Raw genomic sequence first — 22,819 nt, forward strand, 5'->3', positions numbered from 1 at the left:
ACTTGTTCATACAGTCTCTCCCTCCCGCCCGCCATGTCTCCCTCTTAAGTGGGTTTGAACTGCATCTCCCCAGACTGGTGCCACTGAGCAGTGTGTCAACATGTCACATGCTTGTGGCCAACTCTGTCTCTTCTGTTGGGATGTCTCCACTTGAATCCCTTCCCAGTTGGCAGCGGAGTTATTTTGTTGTTGCTGCTGACTTTTGATCACCTTTTGTGGTTTGATTTTTATGGGATTTCCTCCTCCCCCTCATCCTTTTTCATTTTCTAGTGTTTTCAGAAAGGGTTTCATGTAGCCCAGGCTGGTCTTCCCGATCCTCCGCCTGCACCCAAGTGCTGGGGTTACATTCGTGCCACCAGACTCGGCTACAGTCCTGTGGCCGCCGCGTCATCTACAGCTTGAATACTGACTGCGTGTCAAGAATGATTTGCAGATCTCTCCTGCCCTCCCACAGCTTGCTGTTTCTCTATAAATTCCTAATGCAAAGATGTCTAAGCAGATGCAAAAAAGAGAAAAAACAAAATTTAAGACTAAAAAATATGAATTTTTTTAAAGTTAAACATTTTATTTAGCCACCACCAGTGCTAAGTAACAAAAAGTGTTTTAAAAAATAATAACTAGAACATAAATAACAAAACTATAGCTCTAAATCCAAAGAGCTAGAGAGAGAGGGGGGCATCCCTGTGACACGCACCTAGAATCCAGGCACTCAGGGAACTACGGTGGGAGGATTCTGAGTGTGAAGCTGGCGCAGCTACTTATGGAAACCCTAGCTCACAAAGCAAAATCAGCAACAACAAATCTGAAGGGAGGACTGGCAATGCCAAGCCTGAAGGCCTGAGTTGAATCCCCTGGACCCGAGTGGGGGAAGGAGAGAACTGATTCCCACAAGCTGTCCCGACACTACACACACACCATAGCAATGCACCCATCTCCTGCACACATGGGCCTATAAATATAAAAATCTTAAAAAAAATACATTTAATGATTGGCAATACAGTCGAGTGATGTGTCAGATAAACACCAGGAACCAGAAGCCCCTGGTGGGTGAGGAGGAGACACGGTGAAGCCAAGTCTGTCTTCACACACAAGATGGTCTATAGCTAGCCTAGCACCAGCTTCTCAGGGCAGGGGTCAGGAGATCCACAAAGAAGCAGCGACATGTACGAAGACTTATCTCACTGTGCAAATATAACAATGAAAATGAGAGGCCGCCAAAATCCAGAAAGACACGGAATTGGGGTGCATCTGATGGTGGAGGTACAGCCCAGTTAAAAATGTTTGCATTCACAGATGATAGCAATCACAAGCCAGCCATAGAACAGCATGCAAAATATAATCCCATTTGTGCAAAACTGTAATCACAAATACTTAAATATGTAGAGATGACTTGAGTAACGTTCATCAAAATGTGAACAGTGGTTATCTCAGAATTCAGGTGATTTTTTTAAGACTAATCTTCCTACTTTTCAGGACTGCGTGAATGTTTTTGTAATGAATGTGTTATTTTTATAGTTAGAAAAAATAAACCTATTTTCACTTAGGAAAAATCTAAAAAAGCCAGGAATGAGGAAAGAACTCTGGAAAGACATTTCACACTTGGAGAGCAAACTGGAGCCTGCCTCATCCGTGGAGGGAGCTGGAAACAGTGTGATCAGAAAGTCCCAGGTTTGAATCTGACCCTGACGCAAATTGGTCTGAGCTTGGGCAGGTCAACTAGCCATTGCATTCACTGGCTCGTCGGTATGAAAATAAATATGGTACTATGTTGCAGAAACACTTTGAGGATAAAAGACTAATATTGAGGAAGTTCTCAATTAATCCTGTCTGTTTGCCCTTTGAGCTCATTGTTGAATGTTCCTGTAGTCGCACCTGGCTCATATCAGGTGTTCAAGATGTGTTGAACAGGATGGATAAATGGATGTGAATGGGTGGGTGGGTGGATGGATGACCAGATGAGTGGATGGATGGATGGATGGATGGAGGATGGATGGATGACCAGATGAGTGGATGGATGGATGGATGGATGAATGGATGACCAGATGAGCGGATGGATGGATGGATGATGGATGGATGAATGGATGACCAGATGAGTGGATGGATGGATGGATGGATGATGGATGGATGATGGATGGATGAATGGATGACCAGATGAGCGGATGGATGGATGGATGGATGATGGATAGATGGATGGATGACCAGATGAGTGGATGGATGGATGGATGGATGGATGATGGATGGATGGATGGATGACCAGATGAGCGGATGGATGGATGGATGGATAGATGGATGGATGGATGATGGATGGATGGATGGATGGATGAATGGATGACCAGATGAGCGGATGGATGGATGGATGGATGGATGGATAGATGGATGGATGGATGATGGATGGATGGATGGATGGATGATGGATGGATGAATGGATGACCAAATGAGCGGATGGATGGATGGATGGATGGATAGATGGATGGATGGATGATGGATGGATGACCAGATGAGTGGATGGATGGATAGATGGATGGATGATGGATGGATGATAGATGGATGAATGCATGACCAGATGAGTGGATGGATGGATGGATGATGGATGGATGAATGGATGGATGGATGGATGGATGACCAGATGAGTGGATGGATGAATGCATGACCAGATGAGTGGATGGATGGATGGATGGATGATGGATGGATGGATAGGTGGATGGATGACCAGACGAGTGGATAGCAAGACAGAACGACAGGTCTCTAAAGGATGCAAGAACAGGATGCATAGATGGGTGGTTCCGGAGATGGACTGAGACAGACAGACTGATTGGTGGGTAACTAGAACAGCTACCTGCATTCTCCCAAGATAGCCACATCAATCTATCTCCCACCCTACAAAATGAATGGCATGTTTGGGTTCCTCCTTAGTGTTAACAAGGGCACACCTCTGGAGCCACCTCCATCAATGAAGTGTCATGGCAAAGTGTGCTACAGGAGTATGGGGTCATAAAAGATGCTACCCCACCCACCTACTCTCCCTCTTACACAGGGACAGGGTCCTTGTCCCTTCAGACCATCATCTATGAAGCCACATCAGTCATCTGAGTCTTCCAACTCCTGGCAACAATGTGCACAGAAGCCTTTAAGATGACTTCAGCCCCAGCCACCGTGTGATGAGACCACAGAGACACCCTGAGTCAGAACTCACTGGGAACATTCCCAATCACCAGCCCACAGAGACCAGGAGAGTGGCCGTTGCTGTGTTAAGTCACTAAGTTTAAGGGCGCCATCATACCCAGTACAGGCTGGGAGGTGAGTGCGTGCACAAGAGGCAGCACAGACGCAGCTGTGGCTCTGCAGCCGGAGCCCTGCAAGTGGCAGCACCTCCATCAGGTATCCCGCCTTTCAGAACTGTTTGTTCTACAGTCTCCTGCCTCCCTCATCTCAATAGTTGTATGTCCAAACTTCAGGCTTTCTCTTCTAAAAAGAAACCTTACTTCTCTAATTGCCTTCCTTTCCCTGAACAACTGAGCAGCACATACCTTCTGAGAACATCCAGTCAAAGCTCTCATTGTACAGCATAAGAAACTGAGGCTCAAAGAAGGGCAACGATTCCCCCAGACTGGAGACCTAAAACCCGTGGCTATTTCTCTTCCCACTGCCTGTGGGCTCCTGGCATCCCTCGGGTGGAGTCTTGACTCCACTTCTCACTGTCTGTTGCTGTCCCATGAGGAGCATGAGCAACACTGCCAAGCCTGGCTGGGACGCAGCAGAGCTCTTGGCTGTAAGTGTACCTTACATCTGTCTGGGTAGAAATTTGCATTCTGCAACCAGGAGGCCCCGGTTCCAAGTATGTCAAATGTAATTAATTAGGATAAACCTGCGACTGTTTTCAAACGCCGTATTAGAGGCTTTGTGTGCACACAGAACACAGCCGCTGGCCCGCCGAGGCTCGTGAGGGTCTGGGGAATAAAAGCCAGGGAAACCTGAGCCTGAACAGAATGGGGAGCCCAGCTTCCCCACACCACAGCCAAGACGAAGGGCAGAGCTCAAGTCCAGCCCGGCCGACAGCTCCACACACTGTGTGCGCCACTGCACTTTCCCTGGCTGTATAACAGAACAAGAGCTCACAGCTCAGACAGGGCCTGGATTCTGCGTCCACCAGAGCTTGAATCCAACTGAACTGCCACTGAAACCACCTGTGCGACCTTGGTACCTCCCTTCATCTCCAACCGCAACAGACTCACATTGAAAATCCTAAGTAAATAGGGGCTGGGTCAGGGGGTGGCTGAATGGGTAAAATTCCTGCTGGACAAGCATGAAGACCCAAGTTCAAATCCTCATCACCCAGGGAAAAGACAGGTACAGGGCACCTGAAGCCCCAATACCGGGGTTTCGGGATGGTGACAGGCAGACCCCAGGGAGTCTACACACATATCCACACAGACACGCACACACACATACATGTGAGTGTGTGTCCCTAAAGAGACACATGGATGACCGCACTAAATGAGATGACAGATGTTAACTGCTTAGCCCAGTGCCGGACGTGTAACACACTCAGCCAATGTGCAGTGGCAAAAATAATTCAAGGGAGAAAAAAAATCCATTTTGCAAAAGTAAAGTAAGATAAATATGAATGCAGCCCTGCAAACTTTTGACAGAGATCCCAATTAGAAACAAAACCACCACTCAATTTCCAACACTTGGCTTCAACTTACATAACACTCAGAGCCAGAATCCAGCGTGGAAAGTTAGCTACTGCGCTTCTGGCTCTCGTTCCCCGCCAGGACTCAGGACCAGGTGAGCGGCCTGGGCTAGAGGGCCTCCCACCAGCCTGCTTTGCCCACTGAAGCACCATTTACTCTCGGTCTCCTAGAAGCCCTGCTTTCCCAGCAGTGATGGAACAAACCAGACTCAATGAAAGAATGGCTTCCAGTTCCAACCCCTAGGTGTCAAAGCCCAGAGCACCCCAGTATAGCTGGGTCTCCATGCCCACTTGGAACATGCCCACACAAAGACCCCAGTTCCAGCTCAAAGACTATGTTTTGCCATAACTGACACAGAGAGAAACTAGAAAATAGTGAAGATGAGGGTAGGGAACAGGTATCTTCTAGACAGGTTTCAGCTGTTCTATAGTTTTTACTTTCTTCAAAATTCTTGGCAGATGTTTAGAAGCCTTGGTAAGCAGAATGGGACATTAACTCTTCCCTTTAAATTACCAATCTATTTCTTGCTGTGGGATAATGCTCTTGTACACTGTAAAGATTTATCATTCATATTGGTTTAATAAAATAATGATTGGACAGATTCAACGCAATACCCAGCAAAATTCTTCAAAGACCTCAAAAGAATGGTACTCAACTTCATATGGAAAAGCCAAAAATCCAGGATAGCCAAAACAATCCTGTACAATAAAAAAAACTTCTGGAGGCATCACAATCCCTGACTTCAAACTCTACTACAGAGCTACAGTAATGAAAACAGCCTGGTATTAGAATGAAAACAGACAGGAGGACCAATGGAACAGAACATAAGACCCAGATATCAATCCACACATCTTTGAACACCTGATTTTTGACAAAGAAGCAAAAAATATCAAATGGAAAAAAGAAAGCATATTTAACAAGTGGTGCTGGCATAACTGGATAGCAACACGTTGAAGAATGAAAATAGACCCATATCTATCACCATGCACAAAACTCAAGTCCAAATGGATCAAAGACCTCATCATAAAGCCAGCCACACTAAACCTTATAGAAGAGAAAGTGGGAAGTGCACTTGAACGCATTGGCATAGGGAACCACCTCCAAAATATAACCCCAGCAGCATAGACACCGAGAGAAACAATTAATAAATGGAACCACCTGAAACTGAAAAGCTTCTGTAAAGTAAAGGACACAGTCAATAAGACAAAACAACAGCCTACAGAATGGGAAAAGATCTTCACTAACCCCACATCAGACAGAGGTCTGATCTCTACAATATACAAAGAACTCAAGAAATTGGACACCAAAAGAACAGATAATCCAATTTTAAAAAATGGAGTACAGACCTAAACAGAGAACTCTCAACAGAGGAATCTAAAATGGCTGAAAGACACTTAAAGAAATGTTCAACATCATTAGTCATCAGGGAAATGTAAATCAAAACAACTCTGATATTCTATCTTAACCTATAAGAATGGCCAAGATCAAAAACACTGATGACAACTTATGCTGGAGAGGTTGTGGGGTAATAAAGGAAACATCTCTGCATTGCTTGTGGGAATGTAAACTGGTACAACCCCTTTGGATGTCAGTGTGGCGATTTCTCAGAAAAATTAGGAAACAACCTTCCTCAAGACCCAGTAATACCACTTTTGGGTATATATCCAAAGGATGCTCAATCATGCCACAAGGACATGTGCTCACCTAAGTTCATCGCAGCTTTATTTATCATAGCCAGAACCTGGAAACAACCTAAATGCCCCTTGACTAAAGAATGAATAAGGAAAATGTGGTACATTTCCACAATAGAGTATACACAGCAGAAAAATACAACAACATCTTGAATTTCGCAGGAAAATGGATGGAGCTAGAAAACATTATTTTGAGTGAGGTAACCCAGACACAGAAAGACAATTATCACATGTATTCACTCATAGGTGGTTTTTAAACATAAAGCAAAGAAAGCAAGCCTACAAAGCACAATCCCAGAAAACCTAGACAACAATTAGGACACTAAGAGATCTAATCTACATGGGAAGTAGAAAGTAGAAAAAGACAAGAGCTCCTGAGTAAATTGGGAGCATGGGGACCTTGGGGGAGGGTTGAAGTGGGGAGGTAAGAGGCAGGAAAGGAGCAGAGAAAAATGTAGAGCTTGATAAATATCAATAAAAAAATAATTTAAAAAAAACAAAAAATGATGATTGGCCAGTACTCAGGCAGGAAGTATAGGGAGGGTGACCAGACTAGAAGGATTCTGGGAAGAGAAAAGGCAGAGACATAGTTGTCAGCCAGACACAGAGGAAGCAAGATAAGAATGCCTTACTGAGAAAAGGTACCAAGTCACATGGTAAGATAAGAATTATGGGTTGACTGAAGTTTTAAGAGCTAGTTAGTAATAAGCCTGAGCTAACAGATCAAACAGTTTGTAATTAGTATAGGTGTGTTTCTTTGGGGGCTGAATGGCTGCAGGACCAGGTGGGACAGAAACTTCTGTCTATAATTTCTTGCTTTCTGTAAGCACAACGCTCTGCGAAGTTCCCAGGGCCTGATCTGTTTCCCACTCAGTTATACCCCTACATCCCCACCCACATCATCTTTAGTCTCCACCAGGACTGGAGTCCTGAACGCTGTCCAGCTCACTCAGAAAGCTGCTATGTGACAACCCTAGGTAAGGCTCGCTCCCACTCTCTCGGGTTTTACTTCTCAAGCAGAGAGGGAGTGGAAATAGGTGACTTGGGTCAACACTAGCCAGTAGAAATGTAATCTGAGCCACAGGGGTCATTTCAAGGATCCTAGCAGCTACATTACTTTTTCAAAAAAAAAAAAAGAAAGAAAAGAAAAGAAAGGAAAAAAGTGAAGGCAGGGAGGGGTCTCACCCAGTAAAGTGCTTGCTGTACAAGGTCTTGAGTTTACCTCCCAGCACCCACAGAAAAAGTCAAGTGTGGGGGTATCAGCCTGTAATCCCAGCACTGGAAGATGGATCCAGAAGATCCTCAGGCTCACTGCCGAGCCTAACTGGTGAGCTGCACGTGGCAAAGAAGGATCTCCTCTCAAATCACAAGATGGACAGGGCCTGCAGATACCTAGAGCTGATATCTGACCTTTATGTGTGTGTGTCTCCCTCCCTCCCCCCTCACACACACACACACTTGCACAGACACAAAAGTACAGATATAAATAAGTAAACTGAAAGGAGAACGGAGAATTAACCTTAAGAGTATATCTTAATTAAACCAATGTAGAAAATTGTCTCAACCTGTCACCAATGTTACTCGCTTTAAGTGACATCAGTTGAACTTTTTCTCACAAGTCTTTAAAATTGATGTGGATCTACTAGCCACACATCAGTTGGAGGTTTTTAGAATACACTAGATGGCAGGAGCTCAGACCATCATCGTGAGCTGTCCTGGTATAGACTCAGAAAGGAGGCCAGATACACAGCAAACTCCACCTAACACTAATGGCACCCAGGGAAGTTTCCCTCCCCGGGCCTCATTCCAAATCAGTTTCAGTTTTGTTTTGAATCATTTTCAGTCTCTGTTTTCCCAGCATCTACTGGAAGAAACCCCACACAAACACACTTAAAGTCTGATCGTTATTTCTCCCAAGTGATGAAATTCAAAGAAAAAAAATCCCCACTATCCAACTATGTCTTCATGTCTTCTCTCTGGCCATTCCAAGAGTCCTGATTACATCACGCTGGCTCACAGAACTCTGAGCTCAAAATAAAGCCAAACACAAATTCCTCACAAAATGTATCCAACAAAAAATCCCCGCCCTCACTCCTCTGGTTTTCTAGAAAAACACTGGGGCAGATGGGGATTTGTACACCAGGGCTCAGAGCTGAAAGATGTGTGGCCAGCTCCTCAGGCGAGAGCTGTCTCGGATAATAACATCCAGAACATGAAGCCAGAACAGTTTCTGACTTAGGACAGGATAAGCTGAAAGCCAGGGACTGGCCAAAGGCCACCAGGCCTCTTACCCACAGAGGACCTGCCAGGCTTCACTCCTCCCTGGCCTTGTCCAGGCCCAGGGCTGGTACCTATTCCCTTCACAGTGATGTTACTGTGTGTCCACAGCCCACAGGAGCCTGGCATCACCCGCCTCCACTGATCCTCTCTAGCTCATATGAGGCTCCATTCTGCTTTGTCAACCAAAATATTTATATCATTTTCTGTCAACTCAATACCATCTTCACCTCGTTCTCCCTCCCTCCCTGGTTAAGATCAGAACAGAGTCATCACAAGTGCGTTCCTCCACACCCTTGCAGCGTCTGAGTACCTCGGACTCTCAGATGTTAAGAGGCACACCAAAGCCCACGCCTTTAATCCCAGCAGACTCGGGAGACAGAGGCACGCGGATCCTTGTGAATTTGAGGCCAGCCTGGTCTACAGAGTGAGTTCCAGGATAGGCAGGGCTACACAGTGAAACCCTGTTTCAAAAAACTTTAAAAAAAATCATTTCAAGATTGTCATCTTAGTTCCTTCTTGTGAAGTATTCTTACCAGCCCATTTCCCAGATGTAGAAATTAAAACACAGAAGGTATAAGGCATCCTCTGTCTCGGTATATAAACAAGAATGTCATACCACATTCCAGATCTCCAGGGCCAGCCATTCCCCTGTGATCTGTACTATATCAGTGAGGGAGAGACACCCTCTCCACCATAACCATGCCCCCCAGCACCCTCCTTTTGAAATCTGATCAGTCTCTTGGTCTGGGCTGAGAAGCAGGCCATCCAGCCCAGCTCTGATGACAGCCCCAAGGGTGTCTAATTATAACAAGGAAAGGAGGAGTCAGGATTCTCTGGCTATTTCTCAAGACCAAATTAGCTTTAATTCCCTTTAACACAGGGTATGTGCAGATTGCAGGAAAAGCGCTCATTGTGGAGTGAAAAAATCTGAGATTTTGAATCTTGCTGAGTTTAGGGACAAGTCACTCCACCTTCCTTCCCCAGCCTCCATTCCTCTGTATGTCGGGGGTGGGATAAACATGATTAGGTCAGGAAAGACAAACTGGCTCATGTCTCATGCTAAACTCAAGTGACTGAGAAGCACACTGAATCGAGTCAAGGGGACAGAAGAAGGCCATGATTGATTAGTAATGTCTGCCACAGACATGCAAGGGAAGCAGCAGAATGTGTGTTGCCTTTTTACCGTGCCTGAATTAGGAAGCTGAAAGCAGCACCATGGTGATAAAGCCTCTTGTCTATTACAAAGGTTTTCCTCACATCTCACAACCATAAGCATCGCCATCATCAATACTGTCATCCCCACATTTCAGATAAGGAAATAAAAGAGCTCTGGTTAAGATCCCCAAATGATCGAGTGGTGCAGCAGAGCAGGGACTAAGCCTTGCCCCTTCAGCTCTGTCTATCCAATCAGTCCTTTAAAACATCACACTGGTGTTCTGCAACGGGGAGGACAGCTCATCTCTAGCTACAGAGAAGGAAACACCATAGGTTGTTGGCACCGTTTAGAGAAGGTCATAGCAAAAAGATGGCAACCTGCCCAAAGACAGCAAGAAGGGATCTGAGGTCAGAATTCCAGAGACGTTTCTAGGAAAACACGGATGCCAAACCCAGACAAAGCAAGGGACTACAGAGGAGTTTGGGTCACAGCATACCCTACCAGGAGCTAGACAACTCATTTGTAAGAAGCACTTGGATGCACCTCCTTAACTCAGAAACTGGAAGATGCGCGCACTGAGGAGATGGCTCAGTGGGTCAAGTGCTTGGTGCACACAAACGAGGGCCTGAGCTCACATCCACAGAACCCACATATAACTCCACACATTGGAGTATATGCCTGGAATGCCACTTGCTTCTCAAGAAACAAGGCGGAAAAGCAACATGGGCCTGTATATGCACACGCACACACATTCACACACATGGAATACGGAAGTGGAAGTGAACTTGAAGACACGTGGTCAACCTCAAACTGAGACTCCCATTCTCTTGCTGAACTGGGGCACAAACTGTGAAAATGATAAAGTTTCATATAAAACAGAAAGAAATTAAGCAAACAAACAATAATCTCAGTTTTCCCTCATTAATTTTAGTTGAAGTTTGGCATCTGCAACACAGAACTGAACCCAAGATGAGGCTGGCTGGGTATCAAATCACACAGCCAGTTGGAGTCTGAGCGCCCTTGTGTCCAATGTTCAGCAAACAGCCCCCTGGCAAGTAGCTGGGACTCTCTTCTCAAGCAAACACACGCACGGCTGGCGAATCACTTCCAGGAGGTGCTGGCTGTTTCCCACTCACCGTCTTCCCATCTCCACCAGGTAGAGGGTGACTCCCGCTGGCTTCCAACCCAGGCTAAAGAGATACTGGATCCTGGGGCTGGGTTGGTAAGGTGTTTGCTACGTACACATGAAGACCTGAGTTCAACCCCCGGAACACAAGTTGTTTTCAAGAAAAATCAGCCAAATGTGATGGTACATGGCTGTAACCCAGGAAAGATCCAGGCCAGCCAAGTTAGCCAAATGCAAGAGTTCCTCATTTAGTGAGAGACCCTATCTCCAAAAAAGTCAATAAATACAGTAAGAACAACTAAGAATAGCAATGTCAACCTGGAGAAGTACGACAGGACTGGGGAGCTGCCCTAGGGGGTAGAAAGCTCCCTGTGCAAGCACGAAGTCCCAAGTTCAGTCAGAAATCCACGTCAAAGCTAGGAACAGCAGCTTACACTTGGAACCTCCGGGGGAGGGTGCATTAGAGGCAGGAGAATCCTGGGCTTGGGCTGAACTGTGAGCTCCAGGTTCAAGGACAAACGCTAACTCAAAAAAGAAGGCAGAGAGTTCTGGGAAAAGAGACCTGACACAGACCTCTGGCCTCTACGTACACACAGGTCACACATCTGTACACATACAAACACACACATACACACATACACACAAATGGGGGGAGCAGTAATGTGGTCAAAAGTATTTTTAAAATCTCCAAGGCACGTAAAGTCAAAGTAAGCTCACTCCCTACCCTGCTGAGGGTTCTGTTTGACTGTTTTGATTCAGAGCCAATCGTAAGAGAACACTGCTCCCTACAAGGATACCAGTTTGGACCAAATAGCCAAAACCAAATTGGTCATCCACTCCTCACTGGACTCATTTCCAGCTGAGCTACTTCCAAAAGCCAAATTAAGTCATCAAATATTTACTGAGCTTCTGCTTTGTGCCAGACCCCAAGATGAATAAGCCATGATCTCTAGCCTTAAGGAAGTCTCCTGCTGGCTGGAAAAACAGATGTGTAAATGGCCAGCTCAGGCTCCAATCCACAGAGTTGAGGGAGCACGAGGAGAGAAACTTAACTTCAGCTGCCGAAGAGGATCCTTCCCAAGGGTCTCAGCTGCTCTGGCACAGAGAGGAAGGCAGAAACTCCAGACACCTCTTTAAAGACTAGGCCACTGGCTTTGAAAGGACCAGACCAGGAAACACTCGGTTTCCCTGAACAAGAGTGCAGAGAACACTGATAAAAAAGCCTCACCTAAAAAGGTGTGTGTGTGTGTGTGTGTGTGTGTGTGTGTGAGAGAGAGAGAGAGAGAGAGAGAGAGAGAGAGAATACTAATCACCTAATAAAGAAAAGCTCCAGGTTTCCTGACCTAGTTTAAGCAGTGTCAGTGAGACCCAGTCTGCCCAAATGGAGACCCACTTGTCCCTTGATCAAGTGTCAAGTAGCATACACTGGCTGCCCTCTAAGGAGCCCACATGGTCTGGTGTTCTCCCTCAGCTGCTCCATCTCATCAGGAAGTCCCCTTCAAGGTCACGGTAACTATCCACCCCCTTCTCCACATGCAGAAGCTGTAGCCCCAAAACAAAAAATGACTCCACAGTGAGGCTGGATATCAGACTCTGGTCCTAGCTTCCCATGTTTTCATCAGAAGCTTTCTGAACATCTGAGGTAGCACCTGACTTGAAGTAACTTCCTGATGGCCTTTTCACTTAAGAAATGAATTTCTTTGACACCCCCTTAGCTCCTTCCTCTCCTCACACCCCTCCCCTTCATATCTCTTTCAGACAACATTTTATTTAAATCCCAACTCCAATGACTGTCCTCTTCATGCAGGGCTCAGCTTCAAAACACACACACACACACACACACACACACACACGTACACGGGCAGACACACCTGCACACATGCCTGTCACATCCTACTACATTCCCAGCTACTGTCATTTTCAGCTGGGAGCACACAGGTGTGGACCACTCTGACACAGGCGAGCTGCATGATGGACTTGCCGCAAGAAGCTGAAATGCTCAAATTGGGAGGAAGTCCCTTCAATGAAGCCACGGGAGTTGAAGGCTATTGCTAGCCCTCTGAGGCTAACCTGAACAACACCCAGACAGAATGTGGGTCTGGCTGGCCCTGCGCTGTCTACCATGGTCACTGGCCACACATCAGTACTTAACACAGGAAGCAAGGCTGCCAGTCAGAGCTGGGAGTCACCACTGAAGGGGTGCTCACAGATTTCCAATATCATGCTCCCTCCCGCAATCACTGCTGCCACGTTAATTACTTTCTATATTGATGGTGGCTCAAAATAGTGGCGCTGTTCAAATTCAGGGTTAAAAACACATTTTACCAAATCAATGTCACCTGTTTCTTTGTAGTATTTAATAGATTGCTAAAGAATGCGAAACGACATACGTGGCTTCAACTTGTGGTCTGAACTCTATTTCTGTTAGACCACACTACTCTGACTTTAAACTACATGTTTAAAGAACGAGATGATGAGGGCAGCAATTCAGGAAGTCGTTCACACACACACACACACACACACACACACACACACACCAAAAACCACAAACTTCCAGAGTGATTAAAGCATAAATATAGCCCCAATAGGGGCTACTCCAAAAAGACTTCTCTGGAAAACTTACAAGAAGTAGGAAATGAAAGCAACATGAGAGCCACTGAGCCAGCAGACAGAGCTCCACACCACCCCATCACCTCTCCAGCATGAGGACACAGCCCCTGCCCAAATGTCCCTCCAAGGCCAGCAGGCTGGGATGTGCCTCCTGATGTCCACAGCCAAGAACTCACAGGTGGCTGAAAAGCCATTCAAACAGGAACAAAGCAGGTGGCCCAGGGCAGCTACTCTAAAGGGAGTCCATCTAGTTCAACACCTTCGGATGGGCTCTTCCTAGGACCCAGGGCAGAAATGTACTTCCCGTCACACGCAGACATCCTCTCCTGTGAGTCTGTTTCAGGAGATGCTGCCTGTACATTGCAAAAGTCGCTCAATGTTATGTCCCAGTGTTCTCCTCTTTCTTCCCTTCTCTAACGCGGACTGCTTTACCAAGGGACTCTACAACTCTCCCACATTCAGAGCTATGCATGCCTTTAGGCCACCGCACCTCTGTCTCCAGAATATGGGAGTCCAGATGTGGCCTCAGCAGCTTTCTCTACACTATGATCAAGCAGTTACAGCTAACTCCTTAAGAGTCGGAATCAGGAGCTGGGCAATGGTAGCACACACCTTTAATCCCAGCACTCAGGAGGCAGAGGCAGGTGGATCTCTGTGAGTTCACGGCCAGCCTGGTCTACAAGAGTGAGTTCCAGGAGAGGCTCCAAAGCAAGGCACCCCATCGTGTAACTGGATTAATGTGCTCGCCTCACAAGCCCAGCTCTACAGGAAGGAGTGATTTGTCCAAGGCCACCATCAAGGCTTTGGGAGAGCTAGCCCTGAGTAACCTACAAAGCCACTTCCCGGAACCGCAAAGGAGACACGAAGTGTCGTGAAAGTCTACAGAGTGAAAGTACTGAGAATTCCCTAAACCCATGAAAAGCCAGACTGTCTATACCCAGTCAAATGGACGAGAAAGTTCTCATCACCCACGAAGAAGAAGGATTCTGAGGTCAGTGGAGACAGCAGACCAAGGGCTGAGGCAAAGGTAGGGAAGAAACTGTCTGACCTTGGGACGGTTCACAACCGTTCCCAAATGGCACAAGCCACAGGCCGCGTGTCTTCTAGACTCAGCTGATCTTTTGTCGTTCTGCAAAAGCAAGCCTTGTGCACAGCTCAAAGTATAAGGAAGCTGTTCTTCCTAGCTTGGTCCAAGTCAAACTATAAATCTAGTCCTTGAAATTTCAAACCTTATTAGAAAAAAAAAATCTCCTTAGGCAGAAAAGCAAAACATTAAGTAATAAGACTCTCCACTGTAAGAGGGAGTATAAATTATCTTTCACCAAAATAACCCAGGCCATCATCACATCACCACCCCACAAGTCCAACTTGCCAAATCTTTTGGCCAATTTATATGAGCATGATAAACAGTCATGAACTAATAAAAATAGCTCCTATATACATTTGTGGCCACGCATCATCTGAGAGAGTAGAAGCAGAGAGATGAGGCCCAGGTCAGCTCACACCTCAGTGAAACCAAGAGAAACAAAAGAATGCTAACCCCGCCCCCACGAGGACCAGCTTGCCCCTCTTTTTTTTTTTTTGCTATTTCCTTCACAGGGAACATGATGAGAATGACCAGTTCTGTAGGGGGAGGTCTACAGAGCAAATGCTTTGTAGTTCTGGCTGTAAACCATAACTATAGGACACAAAACAAAATGTTCATCAGAGGACTGCAGGAATCTGAGTGGCTTGGCCCACTGCAGGCTGCACAAAAGGATGAGCAGATAGATTCTCATTCCTTTGCACTAGAGATAACCTGTTATCTTCAGCCCGGACTTTTTCTCCGATGCCCTTACCATCCAACTGTCCCAACTTCAGTCTCCCTCCAGCCCTGCTAAACTTGAGCCCATGACCTCACAAGGCTTCCAGAACTCCTGAGATTATATATTCCTTGACCATAAAGACACTGTCCTAAATAATTCAATGGAATAATATGATTTTAACTATGCTACTTAATGGGGGCGAAAAAAAAAAAAAACTCATTCCAAATATGTCAGAATGTGGCCAGTCAGCCTTGAAGGATTCTGTGACAAAAATAAAAAATAAATTAAAATTAAAAAAAATTAAAATGCAATGGCGGTGATGGGACTGTCAAAACTGTTCCACTGTTAAATCCATTTATTCCTGTCACAGAATTAGGAGCCCTTCGGAAGCCTGATCACCATAAGACAAGGTTGACCAGGCCTGGACTAGGGTTGCCAGGTCAACAAGACTCGCTGGCTATTGATCCTGGGTCCAGGGCGGTCCATCCCCGCCCCAGGTAACCCGCCCCAGGTAACCCTCCCCAGCTCCCACTTCAGGTCCTACATGATCCCCCGAATTGCTACCAACATACACCTTTTGGACTGAAAATTTTGAACTTCTATTTTTTTTTCAAAAAACAAAATCTCAGCAATCCGATCAGACTAATTTAATTTATCACAATTCCCTCCGCCTCAGAGCAGAGATCTTAGTTTTCAATCCAGTCAATATTTGTCATTTGAATTTTTTTCTTTTTTGTTTCACCTCCATTGATTCATCTTGAGGCCCAAATCTCCACATAAAATCCTGTTTGTAAAATTACTTCACATTCCAAAGGCAAGCATCTCTGGTTTGGCTTTTGTGTGTATTCTCATTAGTTTTTCTTTCAAAGAAAATAATAAATTTTGCTGCTAGAAATAGCTGAGTTGGTGTTTTAGCCTATTTCTTCAGTAAAGTGTGTTTCCCAGGGAAGATGGATACAAATCAGAATTTTCATCTCTTTGCCATTCTCTTTCATCTTTTTTTCTTGCTGGGTCAGTAAAATTTGTGGTGTTTTTTTGTTATTGTTGTTACCCCAACACACACACACACACACACACACACACACTCTAAATGATCAAGGCTAATGAATTTCTTCTCCTTTGAAGGTAATAAAAAATATGAAAAATACAAAATATTAATAAACTATCCAAATCCACATCACAAAGAAACCTGAAGCCAATACAAATTTTAAAATAATAAAATATTCTAGTAGGGAAAATGAACAAGATTAAGAAGGAGAAATTCTCTTTAACAAGGATTTGTTTAATTCTTATCTTCATCAATTGAGTCACTTGCGTGTCATAAAAAATGGGTTTCTGTGAATCCACTGTTAGTTTTTCATAATAATGTTAATTATGCATATCTTATTTTAATGGCGGCTTCTCCGATAAATCTGTGGGCTACTCAGTTCGTACAATATATAAATTGACATTTTTCCCTACTGAATATTGCTCAAGAAAAGGTCCCTGACATTTTCTAGATAAAAAAACAAAACAAGAAATGCTTAGACCTTGCAGCAAACAAAATCAGGAAACAGCTGTAATTATTCCATCAAAGCAAAACACACACACATACACACACATACACACACACACACACACACACACACTAACAAAAACCAGAAAAAAGGCAGGATTTCACTCTAACTTTTCCAGTTTCTGTTTTTCTTAGACTCTTAGGAGTTAAAAGCAGTAAAATGTAAATTAAAAAAAAAAATCAAGCTACAATTCTTGGGTGTGTCCAAGGCCAACATTTTAGGATCATTTTCTCTTCTAAATGCTTCTTTCTTGGAAATGGAAAAACTTTGAAGACTGACAAAAGGTAAAATCAGTCATTTTTGTCGACGGAACAAAACAAGGCACAAATACAATGAAACACAATTTCTAATTGCTTCAAAAAGCCAATTCTCCCTGCTTTTCCCAAACTGAACTATCTCCCTCCTTTCCCCATTCCAGGTAGTTTTTTTCCCCCCTCAAACTAAAATGACTTGGGTTCCTAAACTGTCTTTGCTTTTAGGGAGTATTTCTGCTTTCTCCACTTCAAGAATTGAATTCATTCAAATTCCAGCTTAATTTTCATTTACATATTATCTGGATTTGGCTTCAGAAATAAAAATTTTCTCCATGCTCCTTCAATGATCAAAGTGAAAATTTTCATTGCAAAAAAGAGAGAAAAAAAGAATCTTTTCCCCCCTCCACTGCCTTGTAGAGGAAACTTTGAAAAAAATAAGAAATAGAAAATATTTCTTTTCAATTTTAATTTCTTTTTTTATTATTTACAAAATAGTATCCTCTAGGTGGCGTCGTTTTAATGGGAAAAAAACTACCGTTTGAAGAAAAATTAGAAAAAAAAAATTGAGAGAAGGAAATATGGCCTTTAAAAAAAAAGATTGTTGCAAAGATGGGGGCCTGGAAGGAAAGCTCTCCTGTGGTGGAAGCGGGGAGTCGCCAGGGACCCTGAGAGCAGAGCGGGTCAGGGGGAAATTGAAAATTTCGGGGGAGGGGGAGAGCTGGAAGAAGGTTGCATTTTCGCAAAATCTGAATTGTCCAAACTGCAATGGCTGCTCCGTGCTCTCGCCGCTTTGTTTCTGGGCTCCCGTCCGAGCAGGGGGCTGCGGAGGGCGCCCGGTTCTGGGTCCCCGTCAGCCCCGGCCGCCGCCCCCGCCCCGCAGCGCCCCAGGGGGGCCGCTCCCGCACCCCGGCCGCCCGGCCCCGCTCCCGAGCCCCCAGCCGGCGCCCGCGCTCGACAAGCTGCGGGGCTGCCGCGGCCCCCGCCCCGGCCCCGGTCCCGCGTTACCTGCGGAGCCACCGCGCCGCCCGGCTGGCTCATCGGTCCGTGCGGGAGGAGGCGGCCCCGGCGCGTCCTGCTCCTCCCGGGCCGGGCTGCGCCGCGCGCACAATGCCGCTGCCACCACTGCCGCCGCCGCCTCCGCCGCCGCCGCTCCCTCCTCCGCCCGCCCCGCGCGGGCCGGGGGGCGGGGGCCGGGGGCGCCGGGGGGGACCGCCGCGGGGACCGCAGATCGCCCCGCCGGCCCGCGCCCGCCGCGCCGCGCCGCGCCCCGCACCGCCCCCGCCGGCCTCCGAGCAGCCGCCGGCCCCCAGCCTCTCCTCGGCCTCCGCCGCCGGCCTCCGCGCCGCCCCGCGCCGCACACAAAGCCGCCGGGCCCCCGCGCCGCCGCTGGCCCCCCAAACTTTCCCGCGCCAGCCCCGTGCGCGGGGCATCTGCTCGCGTGGGGCGGGGGTGGGGGCACCGAAAAGTTTTGGGGAGCGGCCTCTGTTGGGACAGAAGGGGTTAATGGGAACGCCTCTCCCCTCCCCAGAACCCCCACTCCCCAAAATCAGATTGAATTTTAAAATAAAAGTTTCGAAGAGCGCAATTGGGAGGCTTCCTGGGAATATTCGGATAGCCCAGGCTTTCCTTACCCCCTCCCCATAAATTTGAGAACTGAGGGCCAGGGGGGACTCTCCCTTCCCCCAGCAAGTCTGATTTTTAATTTACTATTTGGGGAGCCTCTCTTCTGTGTAATGGCAGTGAAGGACTCTTTTACCCTCCTCTGCCAAAAAACTTAAAATCATTAAAAAAAAAAAAAAAAGCTCAGAAACTGGACCTATGGTAAAAAGAGAGGTTGAAGGTTGAACAAGGGTCAGCCCCTCCTCCAATTTAAAAAAAGAAAATTTTGAGTAAAGTCCCTTCCTTACTTTAACTGAAAGGTGAAGGGGTTGGTTTTTTGAAAAATCCTAAAATACAAAAATACAAACTTTTTCTTTCTTTAGGAGTTTCCTCTTATGACTTAGGAAGATTTAAGAGAGTTGATGTGTTTTGTTTTTGTCCTCCCACTCCCCAAAATAGATTTTAAAATAATAAAACAGAAAGGCCTGGCCTATGTAGAGAAAGCCCTAGATTCTTTCCCACAACCGGGTGAGTGCTAGAATTAAAAGTTGAAGAATCACCATCTATCAGATGAGAAAGGAACCAACACATTCCTTACCCCCTTCCCTTGAGAAAACAATAGGGGTATGTTTTTGTTTGGCTGGTTGGTTTGATTTTGATTTTTTGGTTTTGTTTTGTTTTGTGTTTTGTGTGTGCACACACACACGCGTGTGTAGAAATTAAGGGTTGTAAACGGTTGCTTTTCCTGACTCCACCTTAAGGAGACATGTGTAGGGTTTTTCATGTTTAAAAAGCAAACTCCCCTAGACAGGAAGAGCTCGAGAATCGTCCCCTTAGAACCACTTACACACACACACACACACACACACACACACGGAGATACTTATTTTTTAAAGACACTGCTCTCCTGGAAAAATGAATCTGTGGGAATTCTACCCTCCGTGGAAGAAACAGGGTGAAGACACCCACTTCTCACTCCCTGAACGGCAAATACTCATATAAGAAGTTAAAAGGAATCTTCTAGTAACTTCTGGAAACCTTGAAGTCAGTGATTCATTTAAGATTAAAAAAAGAAAAAAAAAAAAGATTCTTCTCCCCAAAGCCTAACAAGTACGTTCCTGGCAGAGATCTGGCAGCATCTGCCAAGGCCAGTGTAGATCAGGTATGGAGGAGAGCTGGCAGTTGGTTGAGCCTGGCAAAGCCCTTGCTTACTACCGCCACGTAGCCCCTGCCTGCTTGCTTCCTCTGGGATGCTGGAGCCTTGGTATCTGAAGACGCTTTTGGTTCAGACTCTATATCTTATGTACTGTTTTCAGAGCATCTGCCTCCTGGCCAGGTCCCCTCCTTTGCCTAAGCTAAGCCTGATACGATGCCCTGGACCCACAGTGTGATGTGTATTGAGAGAAAAGCCCTACTCTGAGAACCAGGAAAACAAGATGCAATAATTGGTCACTGAGCAATTACTGTATACCTGTGTCTAGCAGGGCAGATAAAGAAAATCTTTCCCCAGCCCTTCTCAAACCTGAACCATCCTCCAGATTAGCAGATCTCACCCTGGAGTTTTTAATTCAACCAGTTGAGGTAAGGGACCAATAATTAACATTTCCATCACATTCCCAGTAGCTGCTTGCCTAAAAGTGCCCTTTTCCAAACCACTGTAGTGCCTGGACAGGTGCAAGATGAAGGGCCCAGTCCAGTCCAGGGTCACAGCAAAGATTCCAAGGGAAGTCATACCTGACTGGCCTGTGTGTGGAGCATCCTCCCCCAGGATCTTTATCAAATAGAGGGTCTCTCCAGAACATGAGTTTGAGTTTATAGGCCCTTGCATAGGTCTAAGGATCCAGGAACTACCCTCTGAACAACTCTTGTCTACCCATACGTTTGAGGGGAGAAAATATCCTCTACCGGAATTTCCCAGAAGGATCCAGTGACTAGCAACAGGGAATGAATAATAGACGATGGCCCGTCACCTCTAGCTTGTGAAAACAAAATGCAGCCAGAAGTTTCCTCTCATCTCTCCCATCACACAGGCACACAGATCTCTTTACATCTCATACACACACTCACACATACGCACACTCTCATGCACATTCACACACATACACACACAAATTCACTCACACACTCTCACGCACACTCACACACATACACACAATACATACACACACTCGCGTACATTCACACACATACACACACAAATACACTAACGGTCATATAAACACATAAAAACACACTCTCACACACACATACACACATACTCACAGAGAGTCCTTGTCTCTCTGGGCTTGCAGTCAAAATGTTGGCCCACAGGTCTGCTTATGCCAACAGGTGATGACTGGTATATTTGGGTACCACTCCAAACTCTAAAGAGAGAGGCTGTGATTGGCTAGGCCTGGCTCAGGTGTCCTTGGGTGCAGATTATCCATGACCAGGAGAGGACAGGCATCTCAGTGCACAGAACCTCCCAAGACACCGCATGATGGAAACAGAGAAGGATGCAGCACTAAACAGACCCATCCCATGGCACTCCCTGACATCTCCAGCCCAGGGCTGTGCCCAGGGATGGTGCTCTCCACAGCTCTCCTGCTGGAGCCTGTCTACATTCAGCAGCCCGGGTTAGGATGCTGACCTGTGGGAAGGGTGGGGGACAAATGTCACGCCTTCGCCATAGGCAGGTGTTTTGGAGAATCTGGGGCCTAGTTAAAAAGCCTAGTGGGTGTGCCCTGGTGAGGAAGACTCCCGTGCAGCAAAGCTGGAGGCTGAGAGACCTGGGCAGAGTGGAGACAGGGACTAGCAAACAGCTTCTATGAGCAGTCTGAGCAATGAGAGAAGCAAGGGCGCCAGGGCTCCTGGAAAAGCCTCACAGTCCAGTCTCCTGCATCCCTTCAAATGTTTTCAAGTAAGTTGCAACTTTTTCTGATGGCAGAGGAGGTACTTATCCCCATTTTAAAGACGGGGAAGCTGACACTCGAGCCCTGAAAAGCAAACAGCAGCCAGACTGACTCCTGCCCAACGCTCTCTCAGAGCCCCTACTACTTCTATGCTGCCTTCCTGTGACTGTAATCACAGTGAGCAGGGTATTTCTAGCCTCTTGCATTCCCGTGGGAACTTTCTTCTTTGTTTTCATCCCTCTCCTTCCTCAGTTTTAAGGGAAAAGAGGTTCAGAAGGCACTGGGATCAACAAGTGGTAACTTATTCTCAAGGAAGACATCTTTGCAGTCCTGGGAGGGAAGTTTCTAGGAAAGCAGGTACCCAAGGCCTTGGCTGTGCCCCAGAGAAATGAGCCTAGGCATTTAGACCAGAGAGAATAAATGTAGGCAGAGACTGTTCATTTGTTTCCTGGCCACCCAGACCCAAAATAATAACACAAAACTATATTTATTACAACACTGCTTGGTCAATCACTTAAGCATATTGCTAGCTAGTTCTTTTTTTTTTTTTCGAGACAGGGTTTCTCTGTGGTTTTGGAGCCTGTCCTGGAACTAGCTCTTGTAGCTAGTTCTTATATCTTAAATTAACCTGTTTCCATTATCTTGCATTTTACCAAGACCCCCCTGACTTACTGGTAAAGTTCCCAGGTTTCTATCTCCTTCGGTGGCTACATGGTATCTCTCTGACTCTGCCTAGTCTCTCTATAGCTCTGTTCAGATTGCTGCCCGGCTATGTTCTACCCTGCCATAGGCCCAAAGCAGATTCTTTATTAACCAATGGCAATAAAACATATTCACAGCATACGGGGGGGGGATGCCACATCAAATAAAGATTCATAAAGATTCAGGACAGGGGCTCTGCAGACTGGGAAAGTCAAGCTGGTCCCTGCCAGGAACCAAAATTGAGGCCAAGTGTGAGCAGCTTGTCCCTGTATACAGCACCAAAAGCATGATGTGTGTATTCACCATATGGAATTCCAGACACCTGTTCCTTGACATCTGCCACCCCATGAACCCACAGAATGCCCAGCAGCCTGGTGACCTCTGATCTCTTTAGTAGACCTGCATACAAACCTGTACTTACTGGACTTCAACATCCACCACTGTAAGTATCTTAA

The 22,819-nt window shown here is 46.1% G+C and overlaps 1 protein-coding gene across 1 annotated transcript in view; it reads right to left on the minus strand.

The window, feature by feature from the left end:
* Positions 1-18,281, minus strand: part of Znf618 (zinc finger protein 618) — a 181,759-nt gene extending 163,478 nt beyond the window's left edge. The window contains exon 1 of the mRNA XM_041632513.1: positions 18,178-18,281. Within this exon, the coding sequence (XP_041488447.1) occupies positions 18,178-18,210 (33 nt within the window). The 5' untranslated portion in view covers positions 18,211-18,281. The remainder of the gene's footprint in view (positions 1-18,177) is intronic.
* Positions 18,282-22,819: the final 4,538 nt, after the last annotated feature.

Source organism: Microtus oregoni, unplaced genomic scaffold (genome assembly GCF_018167655.1).
Source record: "Microtus oregoni isolate MIOR12 unplaced genomic scaffold, Mior012 000041F_ref0000270, whole genome shotgun sequence".
Taxonomy (NCBI): domain Eukaryota; kingdom Metazoa; phylum Chordata; class Mammalia; order Rodentia; family Cricetidae; genus Microtus; species Microtus oregoni.